Here is a 25,218-nt window from a genome sequence, read left to right as displayed (position 1 = left end):
TTGCACAGTGAGGACATTCGAACGGTATTGTTTATATTGTTTATTTTTAATGCTATTGACCAACACTGGTTGCACTTACCAGCACTTTGACCAGGCACTTTCGCCAATTGCTGGCGATATTGCAGTAATTAGCAACATTTGGCTACCGACAACGATCATGTTTAATTGAGCGTGCCCAGAGACAAAGCGAGAGCCAGGCAGGTACGGTGAGCGAGACGCAGAGAGAGGGCGAGAGAGTGAGTGTGAGCGAGAGAGTCAGAGAGGGCTCATCCATGGTGCCGGTTTTATGTCATTTGTCTTTAATGAACGGTTACCCAAACCCCCCCTGCGGGCATTGTTATTGCTGCTGCGGCTGCTGCTGCTGCTGTTCTCGGCCGTTGCATTTATTGTCCTACCAAGCGTCGCTTTTGTTTTAAGCCAACAACATTAACATTGCAGCCAATTTGTCGACGAAGGCGAAAAACAGAGAAACGCGCGTGTTTCATGCCAAGAAGCCTCGTGCAGCGCAAAAGTTTGGTTAGGGTGAGTTGCGGCCAGAACGACCTACGTGTGCGCTGCATTGGTGAACCCTAAGGCCAGAATCTGTTAAAACCAAAGCTGCAAACCGGTTTTAAGCCGAACAGGTTTGAACTTTAACCGTATTAGTTGGACAAAGACAATTGAGTCGAAAGATGAAAAAAAATGGTTCAACTCGAATTTAATTTGAGTTTAATTAATTATAAATTGAAGTTCTTTTATTGGAAGTTGAAAGACAAACCAAGACCCGGACTAACCATTGAGGAAATCTGAGTTGAGCTAGCGAACCTTGAGGCGAGGAACTGGTTCGAACCAATATTTGTTGGCCTTGCAGTCTTGGTTAATTCGCAAAATGCATGACTCATGTGTCTGGCTCGATATGCTGACACTTGTGCCCTAACTGTGCAGTTGGTCAGCTGGTCAGGTGTCCTTAGCTAAACTTGAAGGCTTGCCTTCGCTTTGCCTGCAGCGCTGCTGTTCGCATGTGAAGCAGGCGGTGCACGCAATGCACCCAAAGCGGCTAACTGGACATGGTCATAACAGTTCACGTCCCAGTGGCAGTTGCAGTCGCAGTCGCAGTGGCAGTAGCAGCTTGCAGTTGCAGTAACAGTTCTCGGCCAACTGGCCAACTGGCCAACTAGTCGCAGCTTTTGGCCTAATAAATGCACTAATTGCGGTTAAATGCATTTTGCATGCAATTATTATCATTAAGGGTTGGGACCGCACATCGTCAGTGAGCCCTCCCTTCTGGCTCCAACCCTCTCCTCCTCCACTCATGCTCATACCATTTGTTAATTGCTGCTATTCAATAATTTAATTGCGCCCCTCTCACACTTTCTCTCGCTCTCTCTTTAGCTCTTTTGCTCTCATTTTTATGTTTCTCTTATTATTATTATTTTTATTTAGACAAAAAAATTGTGTTGAATTACATTTACATTACAAATACAACGAGCACATTTATTCTAATAATTATAATAGTAAAAAAAAATTCGTAAATAAAAACAAAATGCAAATTCTAGTAAAAGTTTTGTTTTTGTTTTCGCGTTAATACATCTTGTGGCTAGCTTAATTATGCACATTGTTGCTTCTATTTGTTAATTTATTAAATGTAATTGTTTTGGCTGCTAATTTTTACAACATTTAAATAAATATTTTATGCTTTGTATATCTTAAGCCTAACCTCAAAAAAAATTGTATATATCGGTAAATATTATTATTATTTTTTTAATAAATTACTAAAAGCAAACAAATAAGTTAAGCCAGACACACATATATATATATATACACTCACACACGCACACTCACACACACACACACACACACACACACACTCAACCATTTGCCATTTTGTGTTTTGGAAACAAATACTTGAAAATGGTTTCAATTTTGTTGCTGGTTTTCGCTTGTTTTTATTTCTTTGTTCACCCGCTTGCACCTGGGCCGCTTCACACCTGCAGCTGATCCTCATCATCGGATTGCGCCTGGGAGCTGTCCACAGATCGGCCGGGCGGACTGCCCGGATTCAGCGTGGGACTGGGCGTAGATGGCGGATGCGCCGGCGATGCGGCGGCGTTCTGCGCCTGCGCCAGTGTCTGCACGCCCCCTGCCGGCGATGTGGCCAGCGCCTGAGGCTTGTGTATGATGCTTAGGCCGCCGCCGGCTGCGGGCGCTGTTGCAAGTGGCGGCGGCACCGCGCCACCAGCAGCGGCCCCATTGGCTGCCGCGGCAGCAGCCGCCGCGCTCTGATAGTAGCTGCTTAGCGACGACAGCGAACTGGAGGCGGATAGATGCGAGAAGGGCGCAGCTGCGGCGGTCAGCGAACCGACGCTGACGCTGGGCACACCCGCATACAGATTGTAGGGCAGCGGCTTCTGCATCGCCGCCGCCGCGGCCGCCTGACGATAGTAGATATCGATGCTGGAATGCGGCGGTGCGCCATGCGCGGCTGCTGCAGCGCCGGCGCCTGCAGCGGCCGCATACGGCCAGGCGCCTAGATACGGTGAGCCGCCGTAAAGCCGCTGGAAGGCTGCAAAGTTGCCAGCCTCGGCCAGAAGTTCCAGTCCAACGGCCGTTTGACGCTTCCACTTGGTTCTGCGGAATGGAAAAGACCAAGAGGAAGAGAACTCAGTTATGGCTGTTGCTAAGAGCGCTGCAACGGCGGAAGAGCTGTGCGAGGAGGGGGGAGAAGTGGGGATCAACGCACCTGCGATTCTGGTACCAGGTCTTCACCTGGCAATCGCTTAGGTCCAGCTTGTGCGCCAGCTCCTGACGCTCCTGTACGCTGAGATATTTCTGGCGCTCGAACGACTTCTCCAGCGTCTGCAGCTGATGATCCGTGAAGGCGGTGCGCGCCTTGCGCTGCTTTTTGCTCAGCCCGCTCATGTCGCTGGTGGAGCCGCTCTTGATGCTGTTGCCATCATCGTCCTTGCCACCTAAACAAACAGACATAAGCGAGATTGTTAGCCAGGGCTATAAAGCATTTCGCTAGACTAGATGATAGCCAAGAACTTAATGCTAAATGCAGCTGCTGACGACCACTAGAACCACAGCTCATCTTAACTGTATGGGCTGCACATGGCCAAGGCCGCGGCACGAGCAGCTGAGGAGCGACGTAGGAGTTGAACAACGTTTAAGACCACGCAATTGCCGTTTCCGTTCTCAACGGCTACGTCTGTCTCTATAGCTGTTGTCTCTTTCGCTCGCTCACCCTCACGCTCGCTCCCTCAACCTCTATCTCTCTGTTGTGGCTGTAATAAAAATGTGTAGCAAAATGTCTAAACTTGGCCCAGTCCTCTTGCCCGCTCCCATTTCCGTTGCCGGCCTATTGGCCACCCCTTTCTGGTTACTTTACTTTTGTTTTTTTTTGCCCAGCTAGCTGCTGGCTCGTTTGCCATTTAGTACATAAAATTTATGTAAATTTATCTGATTGTGGTTAGTCGATAAGCGACTCGCCTCTTCGTTCTGGCCACCACACAAGCGTTAAATAAGTTTAAAGCGAAAATTTGCCAAGTGCGCTTTTAAGCCAAAAGCCTAACATAATATATTCTTAGCTGAGAGAACTGTTTACCCAGCTGTTGAACGGCTTTCAGGGCAGCTAGAATATGGTTAACATTTAGCTGCTGCGGGCAACAACAGAAATGCTGCTGCCCGCAATTACCAAGCTTAAACAGAGTTGCAGTCAAGAAATCAAATTAAGTGCAGCCCAGGCAGATGCTAAAGAGACGCAGCTTTCGCTGCTTCCAGGCACAGCATTTGGCTCCAACTTTTTAGCCCTCTCTCCATCTCTCTCTTTTCTCTGTCTCTCTCTTGCTCTCTCTATCCCTATCTGCGTCAGGCCTGGCTGGCCGTCGAGGCCAAAGCCGCTGGGCCAACAAGACGCGACTACCGTTTATAAAATTACAATTGCACACACAGGAAATTGCAGTAATAAATGGTCGACAGGAGTGCTGAATCATATGGCAAAAGAGACACACGCACAACACACACACACACACACACACTTACACTTACAGACACACGCTCAACAACATTCAATACAAAATTTGCTTTGGGGCATCTATCGAGTGGCCTTAAATGCATTTTTTTTATAACATTTACCATAATTAAATGAGTAGGAGCGAGCTGGAGATTTGAGAGAATGTGAGCGAGAGAGATAGAGAGAGAAAGAGTACAGGCACATGCTCGAGCAGAGACAACGTTTTGCTCTAACTATATATAATTAGATGTTAGCTCGGCTAAAACAAAAAAAAAAACATAAAAATTATATTTGCAAGCTGGGTTTTGCTGTATTTCATGTGGAAGACATATCCCCCCACCAGCACCTCTTCAGCCTATCCTACCTAACTTCAACTGCGGGCCACGCCTCCAACTCTTCCATTATCATTTTCTGATGTTGTTGGTGTTGGTGTTGTTGTTGTTGCTGCTGCTGCTTGCTGTTTAAACAATTTTGCTGCCAGACAAATGCACATTTTGAAATGGCGCATGCATCAAAAGTGCGCAAGGTGGTCGGTGGGGTGGGGTAAAACAAACAAAGCGTGAAAATGCAATTTTTTAGCAGTATCCAAAGCCACCTACTCTCCTCCCACACGCCCGCCGGCAACTAGAATATGGCATGTTCATGCAATTTTTACAGTTTGTTTTGCAAAGCGGCTGCGTCCCCCCACAAACAAAAGACTTTGGCAACGAACTTGGCATGACATTCACTCAGACAGACAGACAGGCGGACGGACAAAGAGATTCGCATTACGATTGGTTATCGCTACCAGACCGACAATTGTCATGGAATACCATAAAATTAGACAACCAATATGTCATGCCCGAAGATTTTCAAGAGTGAAATCAAAGAAAACAAATTGAAATAAAGAAAAGTTCTGAACTTTCAAATGAGACCAGGCCATGTCTACCACATATAATCATAATCGAACGCATACTAGTTAAGATTTGCGGCTATTTAAATGCATATCAATAATTATTGTTCATTAAAAATTGATCATTACTACCAAGTTGCAAAATTTTAACTTTGGCTTTTATTAAACAGATGCAGATGCATTAACTGTATTTAGGTTTTTTCTTTTAAACTCTATAAACAGTTCTGTCGCGAATATCTTAGTAATCAATCAAGCAATAATTATTGACGAACTATATATATATAAAGCTAATGCATTGTAGATATTTTTGTTTTTCTTTCAGATCGTTCAAGCTCGACTAATTAATTGTCTTGTCTGATTGGAAATCGATAGCAGATATATCAACTGGTATGTCAAAATATATTGTTATAATAATAATAATAATCAGCATTGGTATTTTTTTATTATCTATGCTACTATCAATTTAATTATTATTATTATTATTATTATTTTTATTGTTATTATTATTATTTTTTTTTGTATTATCATTATTATCAGAATTATCATTATTGTTATTTCAATTTTGACTTATACTGGAGATAACCTATCTAAAAACCTGCGGCTTGGGCTGAGGTATCATAGCATACCTAAGTGAAATATATATATAGTATTATTAACAAGTTCCGGAATGTATCAAGCATAATTAACAGGCACAGGCATTCCCCACAAATTGGCTTTCTCATTAACCCCTCCCCATCTGAACCTTGTATTTTCTCAGATTCCACTATATTTTCTGCTTTGTTTATTAAAACATAGCTCGACCCTTGATAAGATTTTGAATTCGATCTGTAGCTGTTGTTGGTCTAAACGCGCCCTCCGCCCTGCCCCCCCGCGTTGCCCCGAAATAATACAGAAGCTCACCTCACCATTACTACAAACGCTGTGATCATCCATGTGACCGCCGCCGCTGCCCGCCTCGTCGCTGTCGCAGTCCTCGTTCTCCTCGTGGTAGTCGCTGCTATCATCGAGCTCCGCCGACGGCGGCTGCGGCGGCGCTTCGCCAGCTCCAGCGGCTGCCGCTGCGGCCGCTGCTGCTGCTGCCGCCGCAGCCGCTGCATTGTTGCGCGCCGCTGCCGCAGCGGCAGCTGCTGCATAATGCTGTTGCATGGCCGCGGCATATTGCGCCACGTTCAAGCCGTTGGCGCCCATCTGGGCAGTGGGTCCAAAGTGGGTCAGCTTGGCGTGCGGAAGTGTGTGCGGATGCGGATGTTGATGCTGATGATGGGCATGAACTGCCGCCAGGGCATGTGGATGCGGCTGGTGGGGCAGCTGATGTGGAGGCGGCGGTGGCGCCAGGCCCGTCTCAGGCTCAGCATCCGAGTGCTCATTATTATTATTAGCATTGTTGTTGTTGTTGTTGTTGTTACTGGTGTTGTTGTTATTGTTGTTGTTGTGGTGCTGCTTATAGAATGCAGCAGCGCTGGCGGCGGCCGCACTGCCCGCCAGAATATCATTGATCATGAAGCGGGATCGATTTGGCTTCAAATTGGACGATGTGGACATGGACATGTTAACCGGCGGTGGATGTAACGGATAATGATGCTGATGATGATGGTGATGATGATGCGAAAGCGAATGCGAATGCGAATGATGTGGCAACGGCTCGCTGGGCGCTGTAGTCGTGGGCAGCGTCTGGGTTAATATGCTCATTGAGTCTTTCATTGCCAGCAAGGCGGCCGCACAGATTCCAATTGGATGCACTTTCAACTTGTCACTTGGCGTTCACTCACAAATGCACAACCAAAAAAAAAATTGTTTCGTTTTTTATAGTTGAAAAAATTTTGTTCTTGATTTTGTTGCACAGTGTTTTCTTGCTGTTTGCGCACTTCAACTTGAACTTTAAATTCATCTAGGTTTTTAAGTTGAGGAAATACGACTTCAAACTTAAACTACCCGTCGCCTCCGCTCTGGACGTTGTCGCGCTGTGGCTGCCAAAACGAGACTAAACGCACCTGCAGCGCCTCAGCCGCACAAAACCCAGTCGCAGCGGCGGCTGCGGCAACAATTTTTGCCACTTTGTCATAGGTGATGGTGGTGGTGGTGGCCAGCGGTTGCTTTGGTGGTGGCTGTTCAGTTGTCTGCGCGTGAGAGCGAGAACGCTGCGTCTCGACTACGCTGCCTCTTGGCCTCGGCCTAACGGCCTCTCTCTTCTGCCCGTTGGCCTGTTCCCATCTACGTTCAATGTGCCGTCTCGCTTGTGCGCAGCGCCATGTTGTTGGCCCCGAACTCAACATACGCTCAGCTGTGGTGAGTTTCGCAGCCAGTTTTTATGGCAACTTTGTTAGGCAGCGCCGCGAGCTGAGAGAATTAAGAACGTGCTGTGCCATAAAGCGTTTGCGAATGTCGGTCAAACTGGCTGGCAAGGCAAAAGGACGCGGCGATTCGCCAAGTGGGCAGCACGCAGCCAGCAAGTTGACAGCGCCCAGTGGGGCCAACAAAATGGCGACGAACCATCCGAAAAAGGATCGCAAGCTTTGAGCTTCTCTTGTTTTATAGAGACTCAGAACTATAGCACAGTTGACATTTTATTGTTTTTAAGTTATCCAAAAACTTTTGGGATTAAAATTCTTTTATTTACAACTGATATGCTGTAGTTTACTTAGCTTAGCAACTATATATTTTCATTTCGTTTTTTAATAGCTGCATTGACTTAACTCTCCAATTAGTTGGGAATACCAATTTTTATTTAATAATAATAAATAAATATTAAAATAAACAAATAAATATTTATCAAATAACTATATTAACCATATAAATAATTACAAGTTAAAATTGTGAATATTTATTAAATTACTTGATTGCAATAATATAAAAATAATAACGAGTTTTGTGCGAATGAAGTATGATTTATATTGAATGTATAAATTCTATAGCAAGCGAAACCTTTTGCATTTCTGTTTGAAATTGAGTTTCTAGACTCAGAATAAGTCTTATAAGTTGCAGCATTTAGTCGTGACAATATTATATTATGATTGTATTATATGGAATGTTAGCAAATAGTTAGGAAGTTTATACCTTAATTTGCTGAGATTGGCTAATATCATCAAGCTGAAGAGCTATTGGTTTATTTTGGCTGATTTCATCAAGCTTTCTTTGAAGATCTATTGGTAAGCTATCCAATTCTTTGTGTCCATTTACTTTAGAGGCTCTTCTTGTCAAGCACGTATTTGAAGCTTAACTTTAACTCCTTACAAGTTTTTATTTCATAAGATTGCTTGATTGTTTTCCATCTGATTAGCTGTCGCATAGATTTATCCAATTCACATTTATATCTTCCAGGATCACATAATTGCGACTTTATTTTTTTGTTTTCCTAATGCTTATTTTATTTTATGCTCATTCCATATTCTTTTATTCTTAGAAGTCTTCGTAATACCCGAGTTTGGAAAACAACACGATCTTTTTCCTTGCACCATTTTCAATTCAATTGGCTTTCATATAGATTCAACTACACCCAAATTCATATTTATGTGCTCATAGCTAAGGTAATTATACCAATGTTTTTTTTTGCCAGTTGGCAGCTTCTGCCCAAGTAGTTCAAGTAGCTGAGCATAAGCGCCAATTAAAATTCCACGCCAATAGCTCAGCCTCAGACACAAACTGGCCACATGTTGCCCCCGGGCAGCATTAGTCCAGGACTAATTACTTCGCACAGCGGATGTAACAGTCCCGAGTCCGAGCCCAAACGCAATTTGTCGAGCGGCAAACGTTTGATTGATATTGAATCGGACTTGAAATTGGAATTGCCATTGGTATTGGGCCTGACGACCCAGATCAGGTCATTAGTCGGCGTTGCTGGTGCGGTTGGTGGCAAAAGGCGCAACGAAATTAGAGCAGCAACTGACAGGAGAGGAGAGGCAGAGCTGAGGATGGGACGCATGCGCGCGCTTCAATTGCGGGCCGCACATTTAAAATAATTAGGCTCTGGCAAGGATCAAGGAACGAATGTTTCTGTGGCTGGCTGACTGCCTGGCTTCTTACTCAGCCTGGCTGATGACGGTTATTGCATTTAAATGCATATAATTGCAGCCAGACATACATATGCACATATCTATATATGTATGTATATATATGTATATATCCTGCGGTTGCCGCCTTGTGCGTTCTGCGGTCGAATTCCAATTGAATGCTTAAAATAATTGTACAAACTGTATAAAAGTCGCCAACCGCAATGCGCAGTTGCCAATACTGTCCGTCCAGACACAGTGAGAGTCCACTCACGCTCTGCCCCTGGTCCTGCCTCTATCTTACTGTTGTTTCTGTTGGGCATTTGCCAGTTTTTCCGGTCGCGTTCATGCATTTGCAAGCGCAGCCCCAGGAAGCCTTGGCTCTCCTCTGTCTAATCCATCCCCCTTATACCCGCCCCCATTCCTCTGACGCGGCGCACTTGCTGTGTGTGTTCTGCGAATTTTGCACCGCCTGCTGCCAGCCGTCTGTCCGGCTATCTAACTATCTAATTAGCGTGTTTGTTTGCCAGTTAATGTTCACTAATTTATTGACTCGGCTGGCTTATCAATGTGTTTGCTCTGCTGTTAACAACATCCGCAACACATGCGGCCAGCTGCCCGTATCTCTTGGCCCCAACCAACTGGCCAGATAAGACAGTATCAGATTTTGACTTGGCGTCGGACTTTCTGACTTGTGGCACGCATCAAAGTTGCCTCCGGCCTTGTGACTAGCCACTCGATTAGCTCAAGGATCTGCGCTGCTTACAATTAGAAATGTATAAACATGGCTAAGCTGGCTTGCCAAAAGAAATATCCTTGATCAAACTAAAAAGACTTTTCTAACATCTTCTGAACTTCTGAACATCTAAATAAAAAGTTAAAGTTGTAATTTCAGTTTCCTAAGTTGGTTTTAACGATAAACGCTACATTTCTTTGAGAAACCATTTCTTTATAATGTGAAGTGCAAGGAAGAACCGCACTGTCGCTGTCCAGCAAGTGCAGGTTATCTCTTAGTCGGGTACTCTTGGCAATAGGCAATTACAGGGGCTGTCACAAAGGTGACTTAACCATTTTTATCACCATCAAATTTTCAAAACGTTATGTTCATAGTTTTACTTTGTCAATTCTAAGAATTTAGTTATAATGAAATTTGGAAATTGGATTTGCAAGCAAGACTGAGGGAATATTACAGAGGCTAGAACTATCTGCGTACTATATAGACTCTCTAAACTTATTGATTCTGGCTTGAGATCTGCTGTTTTGGGTCCACTTCGGGCACATAACCCACACAAGGCATATAAAACGTATCCCTGCCTCAACAAGTTGGCTTAAAGTTAACTCTGGATCTCGCTCTGGACTGCTATCGGTATCGCTGTCTCAGGCTCCATCTCGCTCAGTTCCGTTGAGAATCTTAATCGGCATCTTTGATATTATAATGTTCGTGTTACTGCATGGACAAACGTAATAAAATAACTGATCGTTGTCGCTGATAAGTTAATTTACTTTTAATGTGTTGCCCTTCGCGACGAGCAAGACGACGCAGACGACGGGTCCATTGGGATGCCAGCCAAGAATCCCGATCGCAACGTGGGGGTAAATGGCTTTGTAGGTGACAACGGGTCTGCCGGTGGATCAGCTCCAAATTGGGCAGCGCGTGTGCCGACGTCGACTCGACTGATTTGTCAACAACGGTCCAACAAAGGTGACTCGAATTTATCGCTGCTCCAGATCAGCTCCAGCACGCCAACAACAGCAACCACAAGAAGAACTAAGATAAAGCACAGCCGAGGCCCAAGACTACATGAAAAGCAAACAAGAAAGAAGCGCTCAGTTCAGACGGGGGCCGAATATTAAATACCCTGGCAATCAGATTGCCTAAGTTGACAGATATGCGAGTAAACGGTCAAGTATTTCCATCTTAAAATCGTGTCAAATTGTTGAACTAAAAAATTGTTAATAAGTTAACTTATTTATAACTAAAACACTTTTTAAGCAGTAAGGTTCTCCTAAAATCCACAGGTAATGCTTGGAACCAATGTTTCGTCCAAAGATTTGGCTCATGAAGCTGGGTATTCACATCTAGGCACCCAGTTTTTAGCACGCCCTATTAACATTTTAACAATTTGTAATAGATAAGTTAAGTTTTTTTATAAATTCAAATATTCATTCAAAGGTTCGGTTCCTGAACCTGAAATTTCACATCACACAGATTTTGGTGCAAACCTTGGTACCTCTTCTTTTTTATAGCAGAACAATTACATTTATTATAAATTCAAATTGAAAATGATTAGCATAACAATTTATTGAACAAATATAGTGTTGTTCATTAAAAGAAAAATGGTTTAGTTAGGATTCGGCTGTTTTCTTTTTTCTTCTGCTTACTTCTCTACTTGGCTTATTTGGTTTATGGTAAATAGGTGGAATGTTGGGCTTAAACCGCTTAGATTCAAACGCGGCTTACAGTCTGGCTTGTAAATGATCGCGTGTTTATACATTTATCTCTCTCTATATATATATATTATCTTCTGTTAACATGGGGGCTGGAACGCTTAACATCGTGCTCAGGGAGTCGACGCTAAGCACACTGCGCTACTTAAGCGACTGAATCCATATTTGGGCGATGAAATCTCTTTACTGTAAGTATATATACGATCGGCTTTAAGATCCAGATGAGGCATATATTTATATAAAATACATTAATTATGTCTGTTGCAATGCGTTACATCCTTAGTGGCAGAACCGGAATACCCTCTGCGAGCATATACAAATAAATAAAAAAGCAAGGATGCCCCATAGAACGGCGTTCGTTTAAATTGATGTCGTTTGATGCTTGGCTCTTAGGAGTTGTTGTAGCTGTTGCCTTTGTTGTTGTTTCTGTTGTTGTTATTGGCCACTAAATGGCCGCAATTTAAATTTTTAGTGCCCGCTTGAGCCTATAAATTCTACGCATCTAGTTAAGAAAATCTGAGGCCGGCTACGCAAATGATTTTGGCACCTGTGCAAACATTTTATGGTCGCCAGGAGTTGCTGAGCTGCTGAGAGGTTCACAAAAGGCCACAATCAACACCTCATTGCGCTAGTGACTGGCCCGTTGCGACCATTGCGGCTTCTCTATGCAGCTTGTCCGTTTGCTGCTGTATGGAGCTGGGTAAGCGTATTGCCAAGTCGCTGCTTTCAGCTTTATTTCGGGCTGTCGTCGTTAGTCATTAAGTTGCCGTGTTGCTTGATTCCTCTTATCGCCAGGTCTGGCAAATTTTTAGTCGCTCTGCCAATAAAACATTTCAAATTTTGTCTTGCGCCTCGCAATTCCTGCGGCTGTTCCAATTCCAGTTCAAGTTCCAGTTTCAGTTCCAGTTACCAGTTGCCATAAATTTAAGCTGTGAATCATGGCAAAGACTAATCGACTTATAAGAAATACGGCATACTGGTATACATATTCGATAATCATTAATCGATAATGATCAATTAGGCGTTATCGATAACTTAAGCTTGCAAATTGTTAACAGCATATCTGTCGCATTCATTAGAATCTCACATTTAAATAAACACCAGCGAATATTTACAAAATTATCGAAAAGAAGACATAACAGCATGCCCCTTATGGCTCAGGCTCCATCTCCATAATGCTATAAATATTTGATAATCGATAATAAACTAATGCAACCGTTTAATCGATATGTTATCGACAGCATAAGTGCATCACATAAAATCGATAGCTAAACTTATAAACATCAATAATTGTTCAATAGCGTTGGGGCTCCTGATGACCAAAAATAGTATAGTGTCACACTTGTTCGATAGTCGATTGTAGTTGATTAATCGCTTTCGATAAATTATCGACAGCTTAAGCTTTCAAATTGTTGACAGCACTTTAGTCATTTGCTTCCATTAATCGATAACTACTTAAAACATGCCTCTTATCGTACTGACTACCTGAAGAAATATCGATTAATTTGTGAAATATGTGAGTATGGTACATTTGCATTGTGCTCAATAGCCACGAGCTCACTTTAAGGCACCTGATGCCCAATTAGGCGCGCAGCCTCGCTAAACGTCGGCCCCGTGTGACGGCACACATTTGCATGCCCCATAAAAAAGCAAAAAAAAAAAATAAATAAAAATACTCAACGCATTTCAAATGCATCGCTTAAGGCCCGCGCTGCCTAACTGGCCGCCGACAGGCAGCCAGTTGCACTTTCAGTTCGGGTTTTCGAGTTTTCCAGTTTCGGCGGCGGAGGTGAAAATGTATTTTATGACTCAATTTGGTGCACATAAAAAATTTGTTGCCCTGCGATACAAAGTGCAACATTGTTGTGCCCACGGTGCGTACCAAAAGGTGTGATAACTATGAGGTTGCGGCTTGGTCAGTGGCTTAGCCATTGTCAGGTGCTGTTGCTGCTGTTGCTGCTGATTATTGTTAATTTTTATGTGCAATTAATCGGCTACGCGCATTGGGCATTTATAAGCATTTCTCGCATTTCCTACAGCAAACGGTCGCTGCGGGTCGCATCCCAAAAAGAAATTAAGTCGTCTTGAATTAAAGTGAAATGCAAAAAGGCCCCAGTTGCCCACCATAAAAACGTCTGGCAACATTGTGAATCGTCCCCGTACCCAACCCTAGCCCCATCTCCGACCCGGTATTCATCTTCCACGTTTAATGATACCTCCATAAAAGTGGGCAAGGTGTTTGTGTCCGACTGAAGCCGAAGCAACTGCAACTGCAGCAGCTGCAGATCGTTCATTGTCAGCGCTAAAACTAAAAAAAAAAGGTTCAGATTGAGGTTTCGACTTGGACACTTGAGCTCCACTGAGTAGCCATCCCGCTGGGCAACGCTTAAGCCGATAAACTGTTCGGGATCTGTCGACGACAGCAACAGAGCTGTGTGTAAAGATATTCAAAGCTGATGCCATTTTGATGGCAAGTACGAAATTATTAAGTTTATTTATTGCAACTTCGATTTACAGTTTCGCTAGGCTTTAAGTAATTCGATAGACGAGACTTTCACATGACCATTTACATGGCTTACTCGTTAATGGCAGACCAATTGTCGACAGTTCTATAGCCAAATTATTCGGTCCAAATTATCAATATTTTTAAGCAACAGTCGTGCTGTCAACAAACCACATACATATATATACATGTATGTATATATATATATTTATTTAAATATATTATATATTATATTTTATTAAGGACATCGATAATATATCGAATGCACACACTTATCCTATATGACCTGGGCTGCAAATCCAAAAATATATTGTAGCTGGTACAGTTCGCGGCTCGAATCAACCTGTCTTTGTGTTCGGTTTGTAAACATGGATTTTAGAACCCATAGGCACAGGTTTTGGTTCAAAACTTGCTTAGCCATGTATTTTCAAAACTTTATTGAAACAATCGAATTGTAAAAATGCTCATAAGCAAGTTGAGTGTTAAATTTGATCTCTTTTCCAAATTGGCATAAAATATGGTTAAGTAAATGCCATGGTAATGGCCCAAGTAATGATTAGGGAATGGGTGTTCCTCAGAGAATTTGTATGGTGTCCACTTTTAAGAAATATATGTTTTGGTTCGGCCAAGCAGACATTAGGATTCCGTCTTTAAATCGGGTTGGTTTGAAATTGGCTAGCAGCCTCGCTTTTCACTCTACTTTGATAAGAATTAAGTGAATGTAATCGTTACAAATTTTGTATGCTCGCCTGGCTTTGCCCTTGGCCCATGCCAATTTTGGCTTAGCTCAAGTTCTAATTCGAATTGCCTCCACCCCCCTCTGCATTTCCTTAAGAACAGGCGCAATTCTTCTTCTCCTTCATTTACGTATGCTTACAAAGCTCCCTTAATGCTCTGTACTTTCCCTTGCCCAACGCCACGTTGGCTGCATAATTGCATAATTTCATATTCGGTTATTGCAAAGCCTTTTGACGCAGTCAAGAGGTATGGTGGGGCAGGGAACTGAAGGGGGTATGTTGGCTGGTTTTATCCGTGTCCATGCAATTGGGTGCTGTGTCCGCTGGCAGTTTGCTTAATTGCCACGGCCAAAAGTGCCAAAGAAATGCAGCTCACTAATTACAACAACAAGAACAAACAGGGCCGACAAGCACGCGTTACCTTCCAGTTGCCCCGCTCCTCCCTTCCCCACTCCCCTACTCAGGCATATCCTTGCGCTCTTTGTGTGTGTGTGTGTCCTTCAAAAGCCAATTGAAGTGTGGCAACGTTGCATGTTGCCATATTTCCATGCAAAGGCATGAAATATATGTAGAATTTTAAAAGTCATAAAATTGCGGAATGTCGCCAATTAAAATAGTTGCACTCGTCCATGTTTGTGTGTGTGTGTTAGTGTTAGTATTGGTGTTGGTGTTGGTGTTGGTGTTGGACGTGCGTGTTCCGCATGTGACGTGACATAAATGCATGTCATGTTCGTTGGCTCTTTCGTGGGTTTTTATTGCCCCAACCACCACCAATCGACCACCCTGCACTATGGCGAATTTGACACGCTTTTCTGGCAAAAATCCATTCTAAAAAAGTGCTTAAGAGGAAATCTTTAATGCTACATATTGAAAATCTTAACAGAACCCGATTCTGTTAAGATAACAGCTGTTAAACTGAACAGCTTTACAAGAGGGTACCTCATAACATTCATTTTTTTTTTGGGTAATTTAAAAATGATTTAAATTAGGTAAATTAAAGCTGAAGTAAACCTTTTCTGATGGATTCTGATCTCAGTGTATTTTTGTTGTTGATTGAATTGATCGATAGAAAGACGCTGCCTAGTTTTCTCCTATAAGGCCGTGAACTTTTTCAGATTTATATGTGTCGTGGTCCCAGAGTGCACCGGCAGCACCACCTTGCGGCTGGCATGCAGGCTCGCTCGCCAAAAGCTATGCAATACAATGCGCGCAAATTGCGCAATCAAATTACCAACAGCAACAACATCAACAACAGCCCCCGTTCCCCACATACCGGCCCAAAGTTGAGCTTAGGCAATCAATTATAATGTTAGCATGCAATCGTAACAATTGGTCAGCTTCAGCACCCCAGCTAGGGGCTAGGGTTGCGGTTCGTGCTGGGGTTTGCCTATAGTTGGCATTACAAAAGAGCCTTTTAGAGCCTGGCCGGGCAATGGGCCCCGTTGTTGTCGTTGCTGTTGTTGTTAGCCTAAGTACGGGTCAGCTTTTTGGTGTCAAAGACGAACGAGTCACGAAACTGCAGCCGATTGCAGCACAGTGGTGTAGGGGTTGCTGCCTGTTGGGGGGTGGGTGGCATAAGTTGGTGGTGGCGTTTTTGTTGGCTTTTAATTTCCAGCGTTTAACGTGAACGCGTGCAAATTCAAGGAGGTCCCACTGCAACTTTGTACTCTTTAGCGCTGTTTAGTTGCGCTTTGCATATGCCCAGGGGCTGCGCCAAGGGTTGGGGGTTTTTTGACTGGACTCCAGTGCAGGCAGGGCTAGCAACCCCTGTGCTAGGCGTTTAACATCTTTTGGGCATTTTCTGTGACAAATGACCCAAACGCATTTAGCCATCGCTGCGCACTCAATCAATCAATCAATCGCCGACAACACTTTTTGACCATTTCAACGATTCAATTGCCTCAATTGCGTCGCACGCTGCGTATGATTAATGTAAAACGAACTTAGACCAAATTTCGACTTTTACTGAACCTCTTTCTGATAAACATATATGTATGCAGTTATCTGTAGATGAGCTAGTCAATCAAGCAACTGTGCAACAAAAGCCGAGTTCGAATCCCAGGCAAGTGCTTGGACGTAGTATTTGCCTTAGCCCTCGGGCGTTGATAGATAGACAGATAGATAGATAGACAGATAGATAGATAGATAGATAGATAAATAGATAGATGGATAGATGGATAAAAGTCGTAATCAATGAATTTTTTACCGAGTTCTTTGCTGACCAGGAAAACCAAATAAAACAGGGACTTCTTGGGTTCAACGATCGAACCGCGTACTGGTTCAAACTCTTTACTTTTGAAACTATTTTATTTTGAAAGTTTGCTGTGGCTCTTTTATGTACAACTGGTTGGTTTTAGACACGATTCATGGTACAAAAATTGGCAATTCCAGGCTCGAGCCGATTGGGTTCAAAATCGGGTCTCAGCTTCTAGTCTTTCAATTCTGTTTGGAGCCGATTGAGGTGAGAACATAAAAATCTTCCAGAAATCTGTACACATTATCGGAAATTTACATCGCTCAAGCGACTATAAATGTACATATTTTTGGCGTTTAATTAAGTTGGTATTGTATCGGTTCGACTTAAATAAAGGAAACAAAAGCACAATATGTCGCTGGCAAGGGGCTTGCTCACAATTGAAGGAAGTCCAAGTCCTACGTTAGTTAATGCACTTCGCAGCTGCTCAGAAACAACAAAATGTTTAATTGGCTTTTGTTGTTCGCATTTTGGCGCCTAGTTGCAACACGAGCTAACTGTTTGATTTACTGCAGCCACAGCAGCAACAGCAACAACAATCCAACTATGAGCTGAACTAGTTAAAGTTGCCAAGCGCCTGGCTTGGAGCTCGCTGTGACTTGAGCTTTGGCTGCAGCTTCGGGTTGCGGTATTTCTTGGCATCGTTCGCATTTGAAATTGTGTGAAAATAGCAAATGTTTTCCCGACTCCGCCTGCGCCTCAGTCAAGCTGGATATATAATATTAGTTTTTAGCTGGATCCCAACCCGCAACGCGCTGAGCTGCCCGGGAAAAGCGCGCGCTCATAATTTTGCGATTACAGCCGGTTGTTGTTGCTCGTAGCTTGTTTTGACTTTAATTAGTTAATTATTATTTGTTAAGGCCGCGTGCAATTAGACGGCTCTTTAACTAAGCAATTTTGCCAGAGGCTTGTCGCAAACAAAAAACCTAAAGACGAGCTACAAATTTCAAATGATCTTCAGTAACTGCCTCAAGCAGTATCCAAGCCTCAGTTTGAAATATATCATAAGTTGGTTTGCAACTGTAAGAATCAGATTCATTTAAAAAAAGATCACATTCAAAAGTTCAAAAAGTACCTAACCTATGAAACTACTTTTAGACTAGTAAGTGTATACTTCTACCTAAAAGTAGCTGTATTTAAGCGTACTTAAGCAAATATGAAAAGCTCTGGAAAAGTTGGCGTTAATCGTAACACAAATAAATAGCATAAAAACGTTTTCAAAACGAGCTGGGAAATTCTTTGCAGCATTTTAGTCAGCTACCTTTGTTTTCCCTCTCTCTCTCGCTCTCTCTCTGTCTCTCTGCCTCGCTGAGAATACATTTTTTATATACATTTTTCTCTGTTGTTTGGTTTATTCTATATTTTTTATTACACGCAGTCATGTATTATGCAAAAAGGCGACGAACAGCCAAAGCTAAACGCGAACCCACAACGAGCACGAAAATTAACTGTACTATAAAAGGTGGAAAATTGTGCAAACAACCTACAAAGAGAGGCCCCGCAAGAGTCGCCACCCCGCAATGGTCGCCAAAGGGCCCGGCACAGTGGCCAGAAATTTGCATAATTATTATTAATACGGGAGAGCTGCGAATGTGCAAGATAGAATTGCCACGGAGGGGGACGCAAATCGGAGGCGGCAAAGCTGAAGACTTCGGCGCGGGGCTTGCGCGGGCATTAGGGCATGGACTTCGAAATTCAGACGGCAACTGTTTTGGCTCAGGGCTCGCTTAATGCCGATTCCGTTTCCGTGTGGAGTTCAGGTTCAGCTCCTGGCGCGAACTCCGACTGGGGAGTCGGCTCGGAATGGGCCGCGTGTTTTCCGGCATAAACGCTCGCAATCAAATTCACATAAAATAATTCACACACCAACAACAACAAACTGTTTGCTGGTCATGCAAAAGCAGCAGCCCCTGCAACCTACCTACCGCCCCCCTACCACGTTGCCACTTGCCCCTGGGCAGTGTTTGTATTAGTTTGCTTTCACATTAGCGTAAAATTATAAGAACAACAACCACTTGGCCAAAACCTCATTTGTTGTTAGCCAAACAAACCGTCGTTTAGTGGACGCTGACCAACTGAGACAGAGACACACCTAGAGATAAGAGAGAGAGAGAGAGAGAGAGAGAGGGAGAGGGGGGCAAAGCGTGAGAGTTAGGCGTAGGGCATTTAATTTGTCCGATTAGCATTTTCAGTCACTTAAAATGCGCGCACGCATAAAACGCATTAAAAATGTTTCATTGCGTTGCGTTTTTCTCATAAATGCATAAAACGTATACAAAAAATATTGAAATGAAATATGCAGGAAAATGTTTATATATCAAGCAACACGAAACCACACACATTGCGACTTGTGGCAATCGGCAAGCGGCAAAGCGGGTAGATTGGACAAGGACAAGAACCGGCCCAGTCCAGGCGCAGTCCAGGCCCTGTGGCATTGGTGACGAATGAAACTTGTTAATTGTTAAATGCCTGTGGCAAGGTATTTCAAAGAGGTGCGATAAGCGCATTAAAGGCCAGTCGCAGCGAAATATATAACAAATACAAATGAGAATAGGCAGACAGCTACATAAAATGTTGTTAGCTACAAATTATTCAGCTTCAAAATATACATAACTAAATGCTGTACGCTACCTATTGTCAACTATCTCACGAGTTCCCTACGCTGCTTGGCTTGTCGAAATATATTATTTGCAGTGCATCAGATATATATATATCTAAAGAGGTATAAAGGTTATTCGTTGGAAGAAGGAATGGCTATTGAATACCCTTGCAGGCTTACGGCTTAATGCAAAAACCAGATTTCCCATCGATTTTCCTAGAATAATGCGTTTTGATAATATTCGGAGAGTAGCATATTTCGTAAATGCTGAGCTTGGTTCGAATAGTTTGAAAATTAAAACAAATTCTTGACTCTGTCTTCCAATATAGTCATACGGTGTAGCAGTCCTTTGCTGACAAAACTTGGCTCCATGTTTGACTATGATATGTGCAGAAACATGTAAGTTTTTCTTACAAGAACTTAGCCTTATCCTATTGCAGCTATATGATATAATCTTTCGTTACACATATGTAATGTCTGCTGCAAAAAGGATGAACCTGCTAAAAAATTGATTCAAAATAGAACAAAATATAAAAAAAAGCATACGCTGCGCTAAAATGAATTGAGCTCGAGTTTTGAGAGCAACCTTTATTGATTGTTGATATTCTTGATCTCTGGCATAGCAATTATTTAACGATGCCTTATAATATTTATCGACATGATCCTTGACCATATGGCTGCCAGGTTGTGTTAATGAAAAATAAATAATAATTTATTCCAGCAAGTCTCAACAATTGCAATGTTTTCTTTTATTTTTGTTTTTTATTAAAGTTAATTATAGTTTGTAGCCTGCCTTACTGCAAGCACTTGAATCTGTGGCTCAGTTGTGTGTGTGTTTTTTTTTTGCTTTTTGTTTTTCACAAATCATTGCCAGATCATCACTCAATTTGATGTAGAGGCGCGCTTATCCTGGCCGAGGGCCTGGTCCTGCCGCACATACACGTATTCCCGTCTCCTGGCAGCCAGCTCGCAGCCTCGACTCGTTGCCTGACAGTTGATGAAGCTGCGACTCTCGCTGTGACCGCACTGTGGCCGTTGCTGCTTGACGTTTGTTGACACATTTCGCTGTCATGATTGACGACCTCTCACCAACTCCGACCATCTGATGCTCTCTCTCCCCCCAATTTTTTCCTTGTATTCGAATTGGGCATCATTCTCTCTCTCTCTCTCTCTCTCTCTCTGTCTCGCATCTCATCTTTATTACTCACGGCCAACTGTCAAGCACGCGAGGCTGTTGATTTATTTATGCCACATTTATGAGCAACAAGAAAGGAAGAGAATCGCCTCACTCACTCCCCTAAACAACCTACGACCTAATGAATTTCAAATGATGCGGCAATTTTTTTGTATAGTTTTTTTTTTTTAATTTTATTTTATTATTTTTCCGAGTTTTTAGAGGTATTCGCCATCATCTTTTACTCACAGTATTCCTCTGCCTGTATGCCGACAGTTTTTTAATTGCCAAAGCAATTTTCTGTTACACTTTGGCGCCGTGTGTGGCTGACTGTGTGTGTGTGTGTGTGTATAGACCTATTGTCGCTGGGGGCGCAAAACTGCGCTTCAATATGATCGCAGGGCGTGGCAATTTTGTGTGGGAAACTGCGCGTAACAAGCACGCAACTTACCCCAAACAAAACGCGGACACTTGGACGGGGAAATTGAGGAAATAGCGGAACTGTTGAGCAGCCATGACAGTCGAATCTTAAGTAGTCCCAAATTCATGAGTCTTACTCTCTTAATATATATAATTCGTTCTTTTTCTTTTAAACGGTGAGCAAAACAAAGTTGTATGCTCTAAAACTATGCAGAGGAAGTTCCTACCTTAAAAGTGCGTACGATTTTTAGCTGTTTATTAATCTTCTTTCCACTCTTTTTTTTTTTGCTTCGGTATACGAACTATGGAAAAAGTTTTAATGAGTCCTAAAAGACTGTTTGTTATAGGCTCTCATTCTCTCCATCAATATGACTTCGGATAATAAAAGAGCTATAGCTCTTAGTTTGAGAATGCAAACTCTCAGGTACTCTGATCGCCCGGAACGGACCTGATTTCTTCTTTTTCTCTATTTGATAACGTTTTCAATGCTATTACTATTTCCTGCTACTTGAAGTATATCCAAGTACAGTCGAGAGTGCCCAACTATGAGAGCTGCCGTTGCAAACAATCGCTCCCAAATTTCGATTACGATTTTTACCGATTACCGATCATTTGAAATAAGTTCGCTTGCTATAAGAGGATGCATCTCAGTTTTAAATGTGACATCTCTGGCTCTGAGTTCGATGCATTTATATATACGGACTTGGAGAGCTGCCGTTGCACACGTTCGCAGCTCAATATCGATTTCGATTCTTATCGATTCCGTGGAAAAAGAGTGAGGCATCGATAGCTTGGAGTAAATTCGTTTGACATAGAAGTGTTTTTCTGTGTTTTAAATACGAATTTTTTGGCTCTGAGACCGATGCGTTTGTACATACGGACAGACAGAGAGATAGACGGACTCCGAGACAGACGGACTCGGCTGTTATACTTTCTCTTCTTCCTGTTATATACATTCACATAACAACAGTAAACCCTTTTCTATGAGAACGGGGTATAAAATGTGATCCTTCAATTATAGGTTAAAGCTACTTGCTTTGCCTTCTACTCTTTTTTAAAGCACCATCTACAATGGGTTCCATTCTGTATAACTGACATTAAAAATCCTCTTAGATCACGTGAATACCAAACAGATTGATATAGGCTCTTCTGCATTATCTCGGATCCCTAAAAAACTCGAGTTCCTCTGATCGCTCGAGTATTGCACCTAAGCTGGTTTCTTTATTGAGATATGCTATGTTTTGCTCAGTGCTACGACATTTCCATTCATTATTTCATAATTTTGAAGAACAATTCGTCAGACTTTTATTGTTATTGGAGTTTGATGCGTGTTTTCTTGCTCATATGTCCCGCAATAACCACAATTTCAAGCTCATTAAGCCCAGACATAGGCCCCAAACTCCACCCAGCCAATTTGGCTGGGCCTATTCACAAAACAGAAGCCAAACAAGTTGCGCTGGGTCGTTACAAATCTTTTGGCAAAGTACTTCATAAATATCTTAAATGAGTTTCCTTTTTGTTACACATTTTATGGGCCATAGTTACTCTAACCAAGCGCCAACATTTGCCAGGCCCTATTACCATATATATACGTATGTATATAAATATATTTATGTAGAACGAGCCACCCTTAATCCTTCCGAATATCGGGGACCGCTTATAACGACAGTTATGATTATTGTTTTTGTTTTTTGTTTTGGCCGAGCTGTTGTTGGGGCCGGCCTTAAATCATTTTGTGGCACTATCGGCACAAAAATCAAATGCCTTCGTTTAAATGCGCGATAGGCGAAGGCGAAACAGTTTCCCGGACTGCTCGACGAAATTCACGCAATTAGTTTCCAACTTTTCCCTCAGCCCAACCAGCCACATTAATGTCGAAAAGGCGTCGGAATTCGTTTGCCTGATTTTGGACTCACGTCGCGGCGTGGAAATGGAAGTGGGTTTCCCTTTTGGGTGGCTTAGTGGTTTCTCAAGTCTTTCGACCCGGCTCATTAACAATAATTTCGCTTTAATAAATAACGCTAAAACATGCGCTAAATAACATTTTAGGTGCCAGTCGACGAAATTTGTAAGCAGCAACACGCACTGGCACAGACCCTGGCCCTGGGTGGTGCGTTCGTCTCTCCCTCTCTTTCTCTCTCGTTCTAAGTGTGTGTGTGTGTGGCGTTGAAATTAATGTACCGCCAGTCAGGGCGACACTAATTTGCCTGTGAACATGTCAAATCAGCCCAAGAGGGAAATTTTACGCTCCCGCCGTTGACGCCGTCGTCGCCGCTGCCGGCGTCAACGTCAACGTTCACGTTCACGTTCACGTCGTGGCGCACTTAATGAAAAGGTCCTTAAGTGCTTTCCAACGGTATTTTGTTTCCGTTTGTAGTTTTCCTCTTTTTTTTTTCGCTGACGCCGCTTGCCGTTGATTTGTTTTTGTTGCCATTGGCGAGCATAAATCATGCTTTCTGCCCCACTCGCTCGCATCTGGAACTGGGCTCGGGGTCGGGCGGCACACGTGAGCCCACACCACATCAGAGTGGGCCAGGCCACTTGACTTTCGTGGTTGTGGTGGTGGTTGTTGTTCCCTCTGCTGCCATGGGAAGTGATTAAAGTCATTTAACCCACTCTGAACACGCGGCAGGCGCAACTGGGCTAAAATTAATTTCTAATTGCGCACAAAAGTAGGCAAAAACACACAACTTAGCACACGTGTTTCTGACTGCCGCCTGCATGTGTATATGTGTGTGTGTGTGTGTGTGTGTGAATCATTCTTTAATTCAATTTCGTCTAGAAATGGTCACAGCTTGCATCAATTGAGTTTCTAATATTTAGCTTAGAATTAGCCTGGCAAATGTTGAGAATAAAACTTTTATTTTGATTAATTATCTGCCCGAAATTTGGAACCCTTTCTTTCCTTGGGGTTTGTTTTTTACTTTGCATATGCTAATTGAGCTATAAAAATACTTTGTGCCCCAAAATGCGATGGAACGCAAATACAGTCATAAAATGTGCCCCAATGCACACGCCTCCAAGAAGCTCAGATTTGTGGCGCAGATTTTCTTGAACAAAAGCCGTCACACACACATACACACACACGCACGCAATGCTAAGTCTGATAAAGCTCCAAGGGCGCTGGGGTTGGGGCATTTCGGGTCTGTGGGGCTCATGCGTGATGCTTTCACATAAAAATTATGGCATTCAGGGCAAATGGAGCTTAGTATGGGGATTAGGAAAGGCCACCAGCAAAGACTCACATGCTGTGGCTTTTCTTTAGCTCAGTGTGCTGAATATATGAAGAGGGGTTGGGGCTCGAGGAGGGGGGGGGGGGGGGGGGGGTTGCTGTGGCGGTGGCGTTAGAAACATGATTTTTATTTTACGCAACTTAAGTGCGAACAATAAAAACGATTTGAGGCAGATTATGGCAACCGGCGACGTTGTCCTCAACGTCCTGCGGATCATAATGCAAATTAGTCATGGCCAACGCATATGCAAAAGGCATTCGGCTAGGCAGTCCACGCCCTGCGCTTCGCCACCCTTAACCCCACCCAGCCATCCCGTTTGCTTGTCCTTGTGTCCTTGTGTCCTTGGTGCCTGTGCGCATTTATTTGCCTTGGCATTTGTTTAGATTTATGAGTGTCAGCCGTATTATGACCAACCACTTGACTTCCTGGCACGTGTGTGGCGCTGTGTGTGACATTTTATGCCCCCACACGTTTTCAAACCCCCGCCCGCAGACCTCACCTCAGCCTCGTCCACGTCCAAGTTCATGTCCTCGTCATCGTCATCGCCGTGGGCGTTGGTCGCTTGCCACAAGGCGCATACGCAACATCCGTTTGACTTTCGCCTAGTTTGCTTATTTTGGTTTATTTGTTTGACTCTTGAATTGTTTGTTTGGGCTTCTTTGGCTGCCCGCACGGCAATTAGCGTCAGCCCAGCTTGTATTCACTCCTTTTCAATTTGATTCAAGACCTGGCTAGCTGGCACGAGAGAGAGAGAGAGCGAGAGAGACCGAGAAGGGGGCCGAGCGAGTCGGCTAATTGCATTGCCTGAAAGTGTTGGCAATTCAAATTCTGCGGCTAGCCACAACCCAAGGATACAGGCGTCAAGTGGGTAACGCCTGCGAGAATTTTAAGTCGTTTGTGTTTTTTTTTTCTTTTTTGTATATTTATATTTATATATATATGCTGCAACCGCAACTTAAACGAAACTTAAAATAGTAAAAA

The 25,218-nt window shown here is 43.2% G+C and overlaps 1 protein-coding gene across 2 annotated transcripts; it reads right to left on the bottom strand.

Moving 5' to 3' along the window:
* Window positions 1-1,784: 1,784 nt before the first annotated feature.
* On the bottom strand, window positions 1,785-6,733 carry B-H1 (BarH1). 2 transcript variants are annotated; one of them, XM_064680974.1, is made up of 3 exons: window positions 5,789-6,733; window positions 2,720-2,948; window positions 1,785-2,607 (listed from the first exon to the last, which is right to left on the bottom strand). In XM_064680974.1, the coding sequence occupies exons 1-3, from the start codon at window positions 6,582-6,584 to the stop codon at window positions 1,962-1,964; spliced, it is 1,671 nt and encodes a 556-aa protein (XP_064537044.1). In that variant the 5' UTR covers window positions 6,585-6,733; the 3' UTR covers window positions 1,785-1,961. The 2 variants fall into 2 exon arrangements, with proteins under 2 accessions (XP_064537044.1, XP_064537045.1); XM_064680975.1 differs by lacking the exon at window positions 1,785-2,607 and having other exon boundaries at window positions 2,761-2,948; window positions 5,784-6,733.
* Window positions 6,734-25,218: the final 18,485 nt, after the last annotated feature.

This window comes from Drosophila montana, unplaced genomic scaffold (assembly GCF_035044405.1).
Source record: "Drosophila montana isolate Dmon_TW-CO22-7 unplaced genomic scaffold, ASM3504440v1 contig_2178_1, whole genome shotgun sequence".
Lineage (NCBI taxonomy): Eukaryota > Metazoa > Arthropoda > Insecta > Diptera > Drosophilidae > Drosophila > Drosophila montana.
The sequence above is the reverse complement of the archived record's forward strand: the minus strand, read 5'-3'. Positions and strand labels throughout refer to the sequence as shown.

What these genes read in the sequence shown, in the direction of transcription:
- B-H1 (XM_064680974.1), bottom strand. Translation starts at nt 6,584, where the DNA reads ATGAAAGACTCAATGAGCATATTAACCCAGACGCTGCCCACGACTACA. An exon ending in TCACAGCGTTTGTAGTAATG is followed by an intron (nt 2,949 to 5,788) that starts GTGAGGTGAGCT and finishes CTGTTTGTTTAG; the next exon opens with GTGGCAAGGACGATGATGGC. An exon ending in ACCTGGTACCAGAATCGCAG is followed by an intron (nt 2,608 to 2,719) that starts GTGCGTTGATCC and finishes TCCATTCCGCAG; the next exon opens with AACCAAGTGGAAGCGTCAAA.